General features: G+C 42.0%; 1 protein-coding gene across 1 annotated transcript in view; it reads left to right on the forward strand.

The window, feature by feature from the left end:
* The first annotated feature begins 3,453 nt into the window (after positions 1-3,453).
* The window catches only part of DCBLD2 (discoidin, CUB and LCCL domain containing 2), a 40,830-nt gene continuing 27,465 nt past the window's right edge, over positions 3,454-16,818 (forward strand). The window contains exon 1 of the mRNA XM_058860600.1: positions 3,454-3,665. Within this exon, the coding sequence (XP_058716583.1) occupies positions 3,551-3,665 (115 nt within the window). The 5' untranslated portion in view covers positions 3,454-3,550. The remainder of the gene's footprint in view (positions 3,666-16,818) is intronic.

Raw genomic sequence — 16,818 nt, forward strand, 5'->3', positions numbered from 1 at the left:
GACACTGTTGGCCATCTTGGCTGCAAGGGTACAGTGCTGCCACACATTCAAACTGTCCTCTAGGACACCGAGGTCCTTTTCTGCTTCCAAACAGCTCCCAGCCTGTGCTGTTGCATGGAGCTGTTCCTTCCCAGATGCAAGACCTTGGAATTGCTCTTGTGGAGCTCTCTGAATAGCAGCCCTGCCCTTCAGCTGAATTCAGCTTTCGAAATGCAACAAAAGAATGTAAAATCTAGAGAGCTGTGGTGGGAAAGAAGCCCAGTGCTCAGAAGCTTCTCGGGGGAAATGAGAGAACCAGATGGAGATGATAGTTTCAGTTACCTCTAGAAGTTACTCTCAATGGGAAGGAAACATTACAGAAATGCTTAGTTGGCTAAATGTTCTTCTAACAACACTAAGGAGTTGCTTTGGTCTCATGTCTTACCATATTTAAAAAACAGTATTTGTGCTGATTTTGTAAGAGGTGCTGGAAACTTGCCTTATGAGATTGGTATCAGATGTTATTATATTTGTGTTTGCTCCCCACAGCATTTTAATTTTGTATTTGTTTTGATTTGATGACAGTGACAGCTCTAAGTCACAAACTAAAATTGAGTCTTTCTTACACAATTTTTTGCCCCAGAGGAGCTGCCTGGGAACTCTCACAGATCAAAACATGCAGTACTCTGCAGCTGGTGTACCTAAACTCATTTTGTGCTGGAATCTTCTCAGAAGGAAGGTTCTGAAAGCTGTAGTGACCATCTGGATTTATCTAATTCTTCAGATTGTTCTATTGCATGAAAACCATGTATTAAGACAAGCCTTTCAAACAGTTGCATTGGTAATCCTTTGGCTCTGCAGATTCTATAAATCTTTGAGTCTTTTAAGGTGTATAACCTTTACTAGTTTGTCATTGATTCTGCCTGGATGGTGGTGTTCCCTTTTCAAAATATGTAAGCTAAGGTCCCCAAAACCCATTTGTGGTCTGTCGCCCTGAAAACTCAGCTTCTGAGCTTGCTGACATAGTTTTCTAAAGACTTTCCCAGGACAGTAACTGTAAACATAGATATGTGTACATTCTTTCTGTTACACATCTTGTGATGGACATCTCTCATGGCCAGTGCAGTGAGAAAGTGTTATCCTGACCATCCAATCCCTGGCTGTGGTCAGGAGCCTATAAATCCTGGGGGGGAAAAATAAACTTTCTCTTCTCTTCACTACACCTCTACCTGTGTCCGTGTGATCTATTCATCTTCAGCGGTAACAGTGGTCAGGGAATGTAGCTTTGGGCTAAACTTCCAAGATAGATTAGGCAAATTTGGCCTCTGGCTGCTCTTAAGAATTCTGCAAGTTTTCACACCCCATTTAGAATCAACCCTTTCACAGATTCAGATACTCCATTTTTACATGCACAAATAAACCATTTAGAACAGTCAAATCAAGTTCACAAAATATCTTGACAACATAACATAACACAGGAGGAAACCTCTGTCAGGTCCACCAGAGACTGTTACTAAATTATGTGTAGGATGCTCAGATGCTTAATGCATGGCACCACTGAGGCACAAATTATTCTATTCAAGGAGTGATTTTTCCAGTACACAGAGAATACCACCAATGATAGGTGATCTTAGGAATGTGGTCTCTGTAGTACAGAAAGGATGTTATTGTAGTGATATAACTGCTTCACGTGACCTATGGCATGAACTTCTGTGTCTGGTGAATGAAGACAAAGCAATGTATATAAATTATTTTTGATTCACCTTTCATTATGTGTTGCAGGACGTCTTGGTGACTATTACATCTTACAAGATGACTTTAAAAAGATTCATCTGTGATACGCTTTGCATTCATTGGGGTCTCTTCTCATGTCATTAAAAGGTTTCAAAAGCGGGAAAAATAGGCAATGTTCTAAAATCTTCATGTTTATCCTTCCCTAATTATATGAGAAGCCACCTCCTAGAAGCTGTGGCACAAGTATGGGCCAAAAAAAATGTGCAACAAAATTTTACTATCTTTAGTCTGAGCAACCAAATCTATTCTGATGTCTTCTGTGATTTGGCACAAGTGGCATGGATGATACGCTCAAAGAAGGAGAGGTAATGCCCTCCATGTTTCTTTGACAACAGGCTATAATAGCCCTTATACCAAGCCCTTAATAACCTGTAAGCATAGACTTGGACATAGTTCAGTTTTCAGCATCTTAATAAGGAATACTAATGTTAAAACACTTACTAAACATAATCTAAATACTTCTTCAAGCAACTCTTTGGACTGGGTAAGACTGGCTCCTGAGATAGTTTTCCTGCTATTTTGGTGGGGTCAGCACTGGACACTCCTGGCCAGGAAGCAGTATCTGTTTCACAGAGCTGTTTGGGAAGAGAACAATTTCTTCCTAAAGACATATTCAACAGTGCAGCCGCTGGATCTGGATGCTACCAGGGATTGACGTGTAACAGCCCTTGCACAGCAGAAAGGATGAACCATGAGGTCTGTACTGGCTGAGAGGCTGATCTCTGGAAACTGGGGAGTCCCAGCTCCCTTCTGCTTTGTGGTGAGAGACAGCGCGGTCTGTGGAGTGCTGAGTGATTCAATCATGGAGCTGAGGGAAATGTGAAATGATGTCTGTGTAGGTGTGGCTCCCACCCTTCCTCTTGACCCTAAAACCTTGCTGGGAGGAATCTGGGTTGTGACTGCAGCTGTGGAAGCCTGGACATGACGCTTTATCAGCACCTGTAAATCACATTCTTTTCATCTACCACTGAAAAACACGTAGAAAGCGTTCCTTTCCATAATGATGGTTATTAGAAAGGTGATTCTTTGATCCTAACAGTGGTTAAAATCCCACGCTTTTAAGACTTAAGAGTTTTGGTTTTTTTAAAGATTTTTAAGTATTTATTTCCCACAGCTGTCTTCAGCCTTTAGTGAAAACTCCAATCACACACGGTGCATGCACAAAAGCGGGGGGACAAGGGCTAAAGCTTGGGACCTCATAGCCAAGCCCTCCCACATCTAGTGCTGAATTCACATTTGCGTGTGGAGCGCTGTGACACCGGATTGTCCTTTCTATTAACAACAGCAATACTCGTGTTTCCAAGGGCTTTTGTTTGCATTTTTCCCAGAAATTTTGCCTTAATCTCCACTTTGGGAGGGGGGAAAAAAGCTCAAAGAAGTGCAATATTTGTAGCCAGCTCGTAGAGGAGGGCGGAGGTGGAACAGAGCGGGAATTCAGGGGCTGGCTCTCGGGGACTCGCTCTGGGGCCGTGAGCCCCGCGCAGGCCGCCCGGGAGGGCGCGGCTCGGGGCGGGAGCGGAGGGGCCCCAAGCTCGGCGGGGCCGCGCCGGAGCCGCCGCCGCTGCCGCCCGGGGCTCGGCGGCGCCTGGGGCCGGCCGTGCGGGGCGGAGGGGGCGGCAGGAAGCGGGGCGGCCCCGCCGCGCCCCCGGAAGCGGTTGGGCGGCCGCGGGGGACGGGCGGGCTGGCGGGCGCGCAGGGCTCAGACGCGGCCCGGCGCGGCCGCCCCGCAGCCCGCGATGCCCTGCGAGCGCCGGGCGCGCCGGCCACGCCGCGGGGCATGGTGAGCCCGGGGCAGCCGCTCCCCGCGGGGACCCGGCGGGCGGCCTCGCTGCTCCATGCCAGCCTCCTGCTGCTGCTGCTGCTGTTGCTGCGGGGCACCGAGGCGCAGAAAGGTGGGTGCGAGAGCGGCGGCGGACGAGCCCCGCAAGCCCGGCGGCCGGGGGAGGGAAAGCAACCCTCCGGGGCTCTGCTGCTGGGAGGGGGCGCCCCTCGGCATGTGGCCCTGCACGCCGAACCTGTTCCCTCCGTGGCCAGCAAAAGGCGAGAGAAGAGCCCCGTGTTGGAAAAAACAAAACCACTAAACCAGAGACGTTTTTTCCTGCCCGTTCCCGCAGTCCCACGGGGAGCTGGCGGCGGGGAGGCTTCACCCGGGCGGGGCTGGGCAGGGAGCCGGGGCTGTGGAGGCAGCTCGGGGCACAGGGCAGGGCAGGGCTCGGCTCTGTGGGTTTGGCTCCGCGGGTGACCCCCGCCTGCAGGCTCTGAGGTGTGAGCCAGGAGGGGCATACAGGGGAGCTTCTGCTTGCTGTCAGAATAAACTTACACTCGCCCAAGCGTGTGCAGAAGTGTGTATAGGGGTGAGAGTCCCTGAGTGTGACAGGGTAGCAGGCGTTGTTTTGTTTTTTTTTCCTGTTAAGAGAAATCGACGAGATTTCTCTTCCTCGGGTGGAATTAATGAGCAGGCTTTAGCACTCTGAAAATTACGAGGCACAGTTTGGTCACTTCATGGCAGAAGATCAGAGGATGCCACTGTGACTGTCACTTTGATCATGTGCTCGGGACGAAGTGGTGGGGGTGAGTGTTTTGACAGCATCTTGAACCTCGCTTCTGGGTTTGGGAAGATTAATTTTGTGGTTTTCACTTCCACTTGCTTTTTGCACTGGTCTTGAATCTTTTTAGAAACTGATCTCTTCAGAAATTGTTTTAAGTTGCTACATAACTTTTTCTTTTATCTCAGAGATGGAAATATGGTTGAATTTCAGAAATGCTGCATTTAAATGCACCAAGGGAATACGAACTATATGCACTCGACTGTTTTTGCATCTAAATTAAGCATTTAACTAATTAATTAAAATAAATTAATTGAATGGGAGAAGTTCAGTGATGTATCCATAGAGCAAGGTAGTTGTGTGGAATTGCCTTTTCCACTTTTTTCCAGCTAATTGCATTTACGTATGTTCCTATACATGTACAAAACTAACACTAATAAGCATTTGACACAGCTGGGTTTGTTTTCTTGTCATTTATAACAGAGCTGGAGAAGACCCATTTGCTTTTGAGAGGAAATTGGGCTGTTTTAACATTTAGTCTTTTGAAGGTTGCTGGATGAGATAGGCAAGGTGTTAGTTCATGCTGTAGGAGCATCGTGCTTGTGCTGACCTGACACTTGTCTGACCTTTTGGTGGGCAGACTGAGTTTGTTATTCTAGGAGAAAACAGAAATAAATGTGGGGGTAGGGAAGAGTCATAATTTACCTGCAGCTGATTGAATGGAATTGGCTCACAGAGTAGTCAGGGCTGCTTTAGAGGGGGTGGGAGCATGCAGCAAGAAGTGGCGCTTGTGAGGACAGCAGGCTTTTAGGTATGTGTGAAACTTTAGCTTTCTGTACTTTGGGAAACTGCTGAAGAACTTCTACCCAGAATTTCAATTTGCAGTGTTTCTCTAGTTAATGCTTAAAGTTTGCTCAGAGGTCTCACTTTTGAGCAGGAGGGGAACCTCTTTATTGACAAGCTTCATTTTATTTGCTAACAAAAAGCAGAGCTTGTTTTAAGGTGAGGGACTCTGGTACTGTCAAATACAATGCTTCAATTTGAGAAACTGCTAGAGCTTCTGAGAAGAGTTCTGCTAGTGAGGGACTGTTTCCTTGCCAAAATATTTTCATTTATCTTATTCCAGAGAAGGTTGGGGAGCCCATATCCTGTATCTCTAAATGCTGGCATAATTCTAATTTGCGTGAGGAGTCCCATATAGAAATGAAGCTGTTGTCTAGCTCTTGAAGGTCTGCATAAAGTTATTACTCAGGGCGTTAAATATGTAAACAGGCTTCTAAGAGAATGTCGTGATTGACAATGAAAGTAACCCAGACTTGGGGAATTCCAGAATTAAAGTTGCTTTTAAGCTCTTTTATAAAAGTACAGTGAGTGTTATGTAGGAACCTAGCCTATTCATTATGCTAGAGAGGCTGATCTGCTGTTAATAAGCAATTGTTCATTTTCTTTTCTACTGTTCAGCAGCTCTAAGCCTCACATACAACATGGTATTTAAATCTTTTTCAGAAGATAGTGTTTTCATTTCTCACACGCTTTTCTGTAGAGTACCTTCCTGGTATGAACTGATTTAAAAATAACAATATTTTGGTCAATGTGAAGCTTGTTCTTAGTATTGGGACAAATGGTGCTCCTCTCCTTCAAGACAACAGCAAACTGAGAAATGAAAAAGTGCAGGTATTGCTGTGGTGAATATGTTTTTCACAGTAGCCCAGTGTATTACCTTGTAGGAGTCAAGTGGAATTTTTTTTCAGTCTATCATATTAAATAATCATTCAGTGTATGTAATTCAAAATTCTTTGGTCAAGGACTTGAACTTGGGTGTGTTGTTGTCTTCAAAAATTATGAGCATTTTTTTATTAGCTGTAACACCTTCAGAAGTGCCCTGTGCTGCATTTCATAGTCTTTTGCCTAGGGGACTGTCCAGCTGATGGCTGTGCAAGTCAGCTTTTGTGATTTTTGAAACAGTTGTGTAGTGAATCTAGCTCCTGCTTGCAAGGAAATTGATACTTGAAAAAATACTTAAGAGTATTTTTTTTTTGTTTTTTATGTAATTAGGCAGGTGTGAATGAAGGCAAGCCAGCATCTAAGCTTCCTGCTCTTTGTGGATTGCATTTTGAGAAACACTGCTCTTAGCAGATGTTTAGGTATTGACATAAATTTGGTATGGTCTGTTCATTAGCTAAGTTTAACCTCTTTTATTTTAAATTTAGAAAAACACTGCTACAGGAGGAATGGTTGCTTAGCTTTCATCAAAGTAGAAGTTGAATAATGTGTCAGTAATTCTGAAGGTATGAAGCTTGTAGGGTATGTAGAGCAAGAACTTTGTTACCACACTAACTAGTTTGGTAGCCGTCTGTTGGGATTCCTAGTGGATACCAATGTGCATGTAAAACTGGGGAAAAGTGCCTAAAGTTACAAGGAACCTTTTATTCAGAAGCTGATTCCCCAGTGACTTAAAGCAGATTTATTTGCAGTCTTTTTTAAAAAAAATAAGTGCTGGATGCTTGTTTTTGAATGTGATTCTCACATTTTGTTCTTAACAAATAGCTGCCCATCAGTTCAAGCCGTGTTGAAGAAAGTGCAAAAAGGTGATTGACCTCTGTAGCTTAAAAAATGTTTGCTTTGGTGTAGCAGAAAAAAAGTTTTGAATGTCTGGTACTGAGTTATCATTGTCTGAAAAGTGAAGTGGAAGAACTAATGTCTCTGTACACATTGAGCCTCAAGAAATGAATGGTTTTCCATGGTCCCCTTTTTGGGGACTCAGCCATGGTATTTGCGGATCATTTCTGCGTTCCTTGTTTCTCATCAGTTCCTCACTGTGCTCTCCTCTGCAGCGCTCCTGGTCTCACCCCTGCTTGTCCCTCCTGCAGGGCAGTGGGCAGAGGTGGCTCTGACTGTGGCCAGTCCAGAATTGGGCAGGTGCTGATCCATCAGCCATAGTTTGGGGAGAAGGAATCGGGCAAAGAGAAGATGGCTCTAGCTACGTATCCAGCGGCTGAGCAAGATAGGGAGAGACTGCAGCTTCTCCCTCAGGGTCCTAGAAGAGATGATTTCCTGCTGTAACAGGGGCTGACAAGGGTTCCAGCTGCTGGGGTAGCCCAGTGCAGGTGTGTCTTTTCCTGCTGCAGAGAGTTCTGGGCATGTGAATACAAAGCACTGCCGCACAGCCGTCTATCACATGAGCGATTGCCATGTGCTGCCTTGCACATGGGTGCTGGTTTCTATTCTTGCTAAATTAGATTGGTTGGTGTCTCACTGCCCTTTGTATCCCTTGTCCTTGGCTGGGCTCATCTGGAAGGAAGGTAATCACAGCCAAACCCAAAAGGAATTATTTTAATTAAAAAGACCCTCAGATCTTTGCACGAGAGATTTATTGTCCCTCAAATTAACATCAGATTAAGTGTTTTATGAGGAGGAGGGGAGTGCTCTAATGAACTGTTTTGCATTTTTAATGGGACAGTTTTACTTAAGAGTGCAGAGTGTTTTGAAGATGAAGTTGTGCAGCTTGAGGATTCAGGTATTGGAACCATTTAGGCTGGAGTGCTGAGGCAAATCCCTTTCATCCCTGTGTCGAGAAGTATGGAAGAATTTTTCAAAACCGGGCCTTAAAGTTAGGGAAGGCTTTTTCATGTTTTCTGATGCTCTTTTTAACTTCCCAGCATTGCACCTTGAAGATAGATTTAGAGAGGTGGAACAGTGCCATAAAGAATTTTGTGGCGACATGCTGTTCCTTAAGGGAAGTAAGCTGGTATTGGAAGTATAGACCTAAAAAGAGTGAATATTCTTTGCTTTTGGAAACAAGAATCTCAGCAACTTTATTTTTCCTCCTCCAGGTAATGAGCCTTGCTTGAAGTGGGTATGATCTGGTGGGCAAAAAGTACATCCATGTGTTCTGCAGAGCATCCTTTCTGGGGGGAGCCTCCCAGTACTGGCTTGGTTCAGCCCAGCTCATCTGGGAGCCTGCGGAGGTGGTGCTAGCCTTGTTCATTCCTGTAAGGAATGCAGGAATCTCCCTTTTGTGTAATACCCTTTGGAGCTCTCATGAGAATGTATTGCATTTTGGATTTAAGCAGTACAGTGCATGTTGGTTATTTATATAAATATATATAAATATTTTATAGCTATAAATCTAATAGTGACTTGACATTTGGACCACAGAATAACACTGGTTTTGAAAATGGGTTCTGGTGGATGCATTTTTTGTCTAGTGCCTGAAAAAAAACCAAAAAAGCCAAAAACTCAAACACAGCCCTTGCATGGAGAAGAAGCGTTTACCTGTGCTTACTTTTCAAGCATGTAATTTCTGGTGTTTCCTTGCATGACCACTTAGTTTCTCTTGGTGGAAAGTTGTAAGAGGATAACATTTTTTTATGGTTGCTGAACTCTTCAAAAATGACATTAAAGCAGATAGTCTGTACTTGTTTAGCTATTTCAGTATTTCAATCAATAGGATCATGGAATTGTAGCACAGTCACTTGGTACTGCTTATGGTATTTGGATGCTTCCTGTTGGCATTTCTTCAAAATCTCTGTGTTTGCAGTTGTCACTTCTGTTTGGGTTATATTCTTCTTTTCTCTGCAAATACCAAAGCAAAAACAATTTTTAGTGAGTTAGCAGTCTGTAAGGTTTAGACCAGCACAGCTGGTGGATACTGAAGCTCAGTGATTGGCTGTGGCTTTGATTTTGGTGAGTTTAGTTGCATCCTGAAAATCAAGCCTGTAAGTGTTTATCTTTACAGTAAGTGACAACTCATACCTCTAAATATTTTGTTGCAAGTTTGCAGTCAGACTTGGATTTTTGACCTCTCAAGCTATGAAAGAACTAGAATATATTTACAGTAGCAATGTGAAACACAAATCCACGAACCATTAGAAGTGCAAGGATTCTTAGCAGCTATTGGCAGTTCCTTCTGAAAAAGTTAATTCCTTGGAAGAAAAAGGATTCCTGGAAGCAGAATATGTGTAAATGGGGTCTGACTATGTACATGTCAGAGGTGTTTGTTTTTAATGTTTGCTGAGGTGAGGAGGATGTGTTGGCCTGGTCACTGGTCTCTGTACAAGAGGTGTTGTGCATTGTGACTCAGGTAATCATTATTTTCCTACTGTTATTTGACTGCTGATCTTAAGAACCTCTGCTCTCAGTATCCTACTAAAGTGCTAACTTCTATCCTGTTAGTAGAAGTGCCATGCCTCTTGTTTTTGAGTGGTGTCACAATTAGGAAGTCCCAGTTCCGCACCGGGGCCGTGACAGTAGCATACATCGATTATCACATTAGTAAATGTTGCTGTGGAAGCTGAACCAAGTTTGTGAACTCATTTGTGTCATTCTTGGCAATACCAGTGGGTGTGCTTTTAAGAATGTCTTAGAAACAGGTGGGGTGGGAGGGTTGTTCTTGTTTTCTTCTCCAGGTGGTTAAAGCATGATAGCTTTAGAAATAGTTAAAAAGTCTCTTTCTCAAGATGCATTTACTCAAGTCTGAAAACTTTCTGGAAAGAAATTTAATGCAACTTCTGAATTCCCCTTTGTTAGAGTAGTGACTAGCCAACTCTTAAGTAGTCAAGGTGTACAAGAAATCATACTTTAAAGCGCCTTTCTGCTCTTCAGTACACTATAAAACCATCATTGTGTAAAATGACTTATAAATTAGGATCAGACAGGTTTAAATGTGCTGCTTTTTTCTTTTTGTGAGAGAGAGTCTGGAGGTTTTTTATTTTTATAGTTTTTCAATATTTCTTCTTATTTTTATTTTTTTAGAAAATATTGGTCTGGCATTTTCTTTATGCCAGACCTTGTTTTTCATTGGCAAAACTATTACAGTTTCTTTGTTAATTGCAGTATTAAAGAAAAAAACAAGCAGCTGTTTTAAGATTTTTTTGTTGTTCTTTGTGCGTATCTTTGATTATGTTAACATTTTTCATTGTTCCATAAAAGTTTTAAATTAGTGTATAACATTTTAACATTCTTTGGGACGTGACAACTCAATTCAGCTAATCACAAGAGACTGCCTTGTTAACCATATTCCACAGATCATGCGTCATTTATGAACTGAAAAGTGGAAATAAAATCAATGATCAGATCATCAATATGTTTTATTAAATACTTCCCTTCCCACTTTACATCTTCACTAGCTAATCCGCCCTCTAAATCTTCCTTCCAGATTTTCAAGTTTTCCAAATATACTTCTAGCTCAAGGAAGAGGTTTTATTATCTAGGATTGGAATATTATCCATCAGAATGACAATCCTTGCCAGCTACTCATCTTTGGATTGTCAGTCTTGTTGGAATTTGATGGATTGTGCATGAGGTCACATGAATTCTCTTTTAAAAATTTTTTCCCCAAAATGGTTTTTCTGATAAAACCGCTTCTTAAAATCAACCCCTCCAATTTTCTTGTTTCTTTACTTTAAGTGCTGTCAGAGGTAATAATTCGATACATCCTTGTGAATACTGTTAATGGTGGAAAAGGGAACTTGAAAAGCTTGACTTGCTTCTGAAAATGGTTGTGAGCAGATAATTCTTCTGTCGTAGTTTCTAAACAGGAGGGTGGTGTAAACGCTTCCCAGAGTGTCAGTCATCACAATAATACTGTTTATGCTGACCTGGCATTTACTTAAGGTTTGTATATAAATGTTCTGTAAAATTATTCCAGATTGTAAAAGGATAGTTATTTTTCATCCCTAAGTACCATTTTCTTCACCTACTCAGTGATCCGTTTGTGATTTTCTTAAACTTAAATTGGGCCATCGTAAGACCTCAAATGTTGCTTAACTGTGAAGAGGAAATCTTTTCAGGTCTCTTAATTTTAAATTCTTGGATTAGCAGGAGTAGCTGCTTCAGTGCCCAGTTGCAGCTTTCGATGTCAAAAGGTAACACTGAACTATTTTAGCAGTTGTGCCACAGTTCTCCTTAGTTTGAGGCCACTATAAAATTCAAAATGCAAAAATAGGATGTGTAAAGTGTTTTAATTAGACTTGGCAAGACAAGCCACTTGTATAGCTACTTGCATGTAAACATGTTTTTTTTTTTTGGAGAGAAACCTCACAGGAATGAGGCAGGTGGAAGAGCCTGGATATCTTGAGTGGAAAGATGAATTACAGTGGTGCAGTTTTGTTACCGTGGTTACTCCTCAGAGTTCAGAGCTTTTTCCTGTGGAAGTGTAGCATATCACAGAGCTATAGCTCGAATGCTGAGTGTGTTGTGCATGTATGATTGCCTGTAGGACCACAGAGGGTTTCAGAGCTGGCAGCTGCTGCATCTTCAGCAGGACTGCATCCCATTAAAGCCCATATCTGGTTATTTTAACTTTGCTCCAGGATGGTTAAGATACGGAGAAAAACATCTTGCCTTGTTCTTTGTGTGAAAAGAAGCCACTGGTACTTCATTTTTCTTTTGCAAATCTGTGAGTTTTGTGGTAAACCAAGGAGCCCTAAACCACATTATATGTTCAATTATATTTTTATGCAATCATGTACAGGTGTCAGAGTGCATCTCATTATCACAAGGATGGAAAGAGGAATGCATTAAATTGAAAGCTTTTGAACACTTGTGTACCAAGTCTAGTGATGATCAGTTTTTGTCTTTTTCCTAAATATATATGAAAATTTCAAATAAAGCATTTGCATTACCTTATATCTTCATTTTTAGAGCTGTTTTCAAGTTCTCCAGTCCTCCTACCAAAGCATCATTTCCTTCTTGCTATGAAGAAGGTACAGCAAAGCTGATGGGTAGGCTTAAAGTTCAGAGATAGCTTTTACTGAAGCTTCACACACTGACTTCTTACATGCTCTCCCTATACTTTTTATGATAAATTTGTCACTTAAAAAATAATGACTCAAACATTTAAATTTACTGTCATCTTCCTAGTTCATCATCTTGTTTTTCAGTAATACATAATGCTTACTTTATTGGTTGTATTTATAGAGGGTCAAAAGTGTGACAACATCTTTCTTTTAAGGGAGTATCTACAGGGCAAAATTAGGAATGAAGTGTATTTTAAAACAGATTGTATATTAAATTTTATGGTGCTAGAATGAAGCCAAGTCATTCAACAGGGGGAAACTCCAAACAAACCCCGTTGTAATTTTGAAATTATGTTAGAAAATGAATGTTAGAAATCAAGATGATGCCATATGCCACCTACAATGGGAGAAGGAACTGCTGGTGCACAGATCTGAAGTAGGACTGTTTCATCAGTTGCACAATAACCTTTAAAGAGGGTTAGACATATATTTAAAGTCTTGGTTCTTGGTGCAGCTGTGGGGTGCAAATAATGACAACTGTGTTCTGAGGTTTTCAGTGACAACTGTGTTTTGAGGTTTTCTTTTTGATAGCATCCATACTTTTTCTTTTTTTCTTTTTTTTTTTTCCTCAAGTAGTCAAACCAGGAGCTTCCTCCCTGCCAGCTTCTGTCGATTCTGTGGTACCAAAAACTGTTCTGACCTGTGGCTTCTGCTGTCTCCTCCCTGTCCCTACCTTGCATCCTCTGTATTGTTCAGGCTCCAGTGGCTGGTGGGCCGTACCCATCCCTCACCCAGCAAAAGGCAGCTGGGATGGGAAACTGGGCTCAGAACTGGTTTGGAGCCCAACAGGGATACAGGGAGCAGTGGTTGGGGCAGGGAAGGGGCAGCTGCTCTTGAGAGGCACCATGGATCTGCAGTTTAGGCTGTGCAGTCTCATCTATGAACCAGAAAAGAAAGGGGGAAAGTGTTGAGTGTAGTGTTAATTTAGCACATGAATTATTGGTATGATTGGAGAACTTTTTGCCTCTTAGTTGACATATGTGAGGCTTGTGAAATTTCACATGGTGCTAGTGTGGTGAGGAGTTTGAAGAACTTCCAAGAGGTTTAAAGCCCATTCTGACCATGACAATTGCTTATTCTCATAGTGTTTTGCATGACCATCTGTGTGTTATTTTTCATTTATTCATTCTCTGTGTTTCTGCTGTGTAGCACTTAAAGCACTGAAGCACAACAGTGTTTATTTTTAAGTAAATGTTGATGCAGATTGCAAAGTAAATGCTCTGTTTTGGGAAGTGGGCAAGCTGCATGTACCAGCCAAAGACATGGAGTATGAGCTGTCACTGTGAGTCAGCCTGGGCAGCACATCAGAGGGGCTTCTGCCCTCTGTACCATTGAGCACACAGTCCTCTCACAGGCTCCTCATGAAAATCACTTGTCACCATGCCTAGCCTGTCCTTGTAGGCTTTTTTTGCCAGCATACTATTCAAGCAAGTCATAGCTGTTCCTGGGGACTTACTCACATCATTTCCTTGGCATCAGTAAGTAAAAGCTCTGCAGCACAGTCTTACACAGCTGATGTCTCTCCTGTTCTGTAGGAGCAGTCAGTTCAGTTAGTAAGTACATGACAGCAGAGGAAGCAGATGTCTTAACTGCTCTGACAACTTAATAATTTTAGAAAGTGTATTTTAAAATGTTGTCATATTTTGGATGCTAAATTTAGGATTCCTAAGTGTTACTCTTTTGTGTAAAATTCAGTGGCTGAAAGTTAAGACTGGAGTTCCAGAGAGAATGATTGTAAAGCTGTATGTACAGATTAAAATAATAAAGTGCTAATTATCACTAGCCCAGCAGGTGGCCTGTGTTGTAAATGAAAGCAGTAAAATTTTGTTGTAATGGCATATTAAATTTTGTATTTTTGCTGTAAGAACAAGAATCACCCTCTGTCTCCTCTCACCCTCTCCTGTCCCCCCACTGATCTGCCAGCATTTGAAAAGCAAAATGCTTACTGTGCTTTTGTCGTGTTCCTGTTTTTGTTAAACCTCATGCCATAATTTCATTATCTGTCTAAGGGTGCTGCAGAGAAGGTGAATCAATCCAGGCTGAGGCAGCCGTAATCCCACCTGCCCTCCACTCCTTGCCCTGCCACTGGCACCGAGAGCTGGGTTGATGAAACCCAGCAGCGTGTGGTGACACTGGGTTGGGGCACTGTGCAGCCAGCTTGGTTCCTCCAGCCAGTGCAGCACTCTTGTGCAGGGTTGGGATGGTTTCTGCCTCTCTGGTTAGCATTCAGGATTGTTTAAAATGCAAACATGGGTTGGCAGTGCTGGTGAAAGAAGCAGTTGCTGGTGTTCCCCTGCTCTCTTATCACTCTGTCAAGGAAGGCACTGCTGCATATGCATACTCAAATAAATTAGGGGGTTGCTCTAGGTTAAAACTAACAGCTGTTTATATGCCAGGTCCCTGCTCTGGTTGGCCATGTGGCTGCATAAATGTTTGCCTCCAGTACCAGGAAGGGTGTGAGAACATGTGGCCAAAAGTGAGAGGCAGACAAGGCTTGCTTTTGTCTGTGGCTGTGCTAATTTAAAGTGCCTTCAAGTGTTTATTGAGCTGTGGCCTCGCTTGTGGCAGTGTGGGGTATTTTATGTTGTGAAACATCTGTAGTGGGATGAAATACACAAACCAGTGTATTACTGAGGCAAATAAATGGCATTTAGATCAAAGTGGACTGTGTGCTTGTTGGCTTGTTAAGAAAATTAATTCTGACGGAGGAACAGATTCCTTCCTGAAGAACATCACTCTATGGAATTTGGTGGAAACAGCAATGAATTTGGAGGACACAAATAAGGACATTTGAAAATACTTTAAAAAGCTGTTTAGAATTTGATGTCTCTGTGATTTAATTCCTCAGTGTTTCATATTCATGGAACTCTTTTGTTCTTCGTGTAAACTTTCTTGCCCACACTGAGAAAAGCAGATGAAGTGTCTTTTACTGGTATGCTGGTAAAAAGTAGGGAAATGCAGAGCACAGGAGCTGAACAGAAGAGGAGAAAATATAACAATTCATTGAATCTGAAAGAGTTGTGTATTTGAACTTAAAATGAATGTTTTTAACCACCTTTTTTTTATATGACTATTACAGATTTGGTTCTACCTTTGCTTAGTTAAAAAAGTTTTAATTACATCCAATATTTAGTCACAAACATACAGAAATTAATAGCTAATATATGTAAAATCTTCTCAGGAAACCCACAGGTTAAATGGAGTCTGTTCAAAAGGCAGTGCCACGTGTTAAAATTGAGATCGGTGTTTTGATATGCATCAGTTAGGCTTTATAGATTATAATATTGAGCTGTCTAATGTCTTTATCATTCACTCTTCTCCAAGTAAGGAATGGCAAAGTATTCAGTGGTCTAAACAATTATTTTAAATGTGTTTTGGTAGTGAGAACAGGTTTAGCAGTCACCGACAGCAACTGTTCTTGGGGGAGAAAAGTTCTGATTAATTAATGATTTCCACAACTAAAAAGTATAGGTAATTTTTTTTTGGTGGGTATTTATAACTTAGCACCCACTTCTGCATGTTCAGTAGTCTTTTATTTTATTAAATTCCACATTTTCTTCAAATATCAGAATCCTGTGGATTTGGTATGTTTGTGTTGGTCCAAGTCCTCTATTTTGTTGATGTAAAGAACTTGGCTTGAAGAAATAGTTTTCAGTCATCTGCATGATTGCATCAGATGTCAGCGTACCATATCTGGGGGGGGTCATACAAACTCTCTCAGGAGGGTTCATCCAGGCTGCACTCAGAGGTGCCTGCAGAAGAGTTGGATCTTGCTCCTGATGCCAGCAGTCTGTCTTCCTCTGCCAGCTGCTGAAGAGATGCCCATGTTTCTGACACAACTTTTAGTGAAGAGCTGAGCTTTTCCTCTTTGCTGTGAACTTGGTCCCCAGGACATGTGAAATTGGATGCACATCTGCAGCCTGTCCAAGTGTCAGGTGTGATGTGTGCACACAAGTGATCTGGTGCTTCTGCAAAGAGCTTTATCTATCCTGCAAGTGCAGGAGCTCTGGTGTGACAGAGAAGTCTGAAAGAAAGCAGGAGACTTGTCCAGCTGTCTACTGACAACAGAGGTTGTCAGCCCATCCAGGAAAAATTGATTAGGGAATTGATGTCTCTCTTCTGGGTGTTCTCATGTATTCCACTCTCACAGATTAACAGAAGCAAAAGATTCTGTGGCACTTAATGACTTGCAAGTGGATGAAGTGAATACTGTCCTATATGCTGCTGGAGTGCAAAGAATTTTTTCTTGGAGAAATTGCTGGGTATTGCAGATTGCTCCCCTGATGCTGGGTGTGTGTTTATGTCTCTGGAGCTCATCAGTGGTGTTTAAATAAAGTATGGCAGAAATTATGAAGCACCACATTGTGTGGAGAGGCTCAGTAATTGCCCTTTAGTAGTACCAATACAAGAAGATGTGGGTTCATTGTTCTGCGAGTTTCACTGGAATTGTGATTTTTAAAATTTTCCAAATAGCTCATGAGTGATGCTGCTGCCCTTGGCAGACTGTATATGCTATGGTAATCTTCAAATTCTTCAGGCATGCAGTGTCTGGCATTTCTGTTATCACTAACCTAAGTGAAATTAATAAAAAGATCTAAAATGTCCGTTCAGAATGAGCTACTTTTAAAAACTGACTTCAGATGTAAGATGTGCAGTTCAGCACAACTGTTTTTCCTTTCCCTACCTTTCTAGTATGATTT

This window comes from Poecile atricapillus, chromosome 1 (genome assembly GCF_030490865.1).
Source record: "Poecile atricapillus isolate bPoeAtr1 chromosome 1, bPoeAtr1.hap1, whole genome shotgun sequence".
Lineage (NCBI taxonomy): Eukaryota > Metazoa > Chordata > Aves > Passeriformes > Paridae > Poecile > Poecile atricapillus.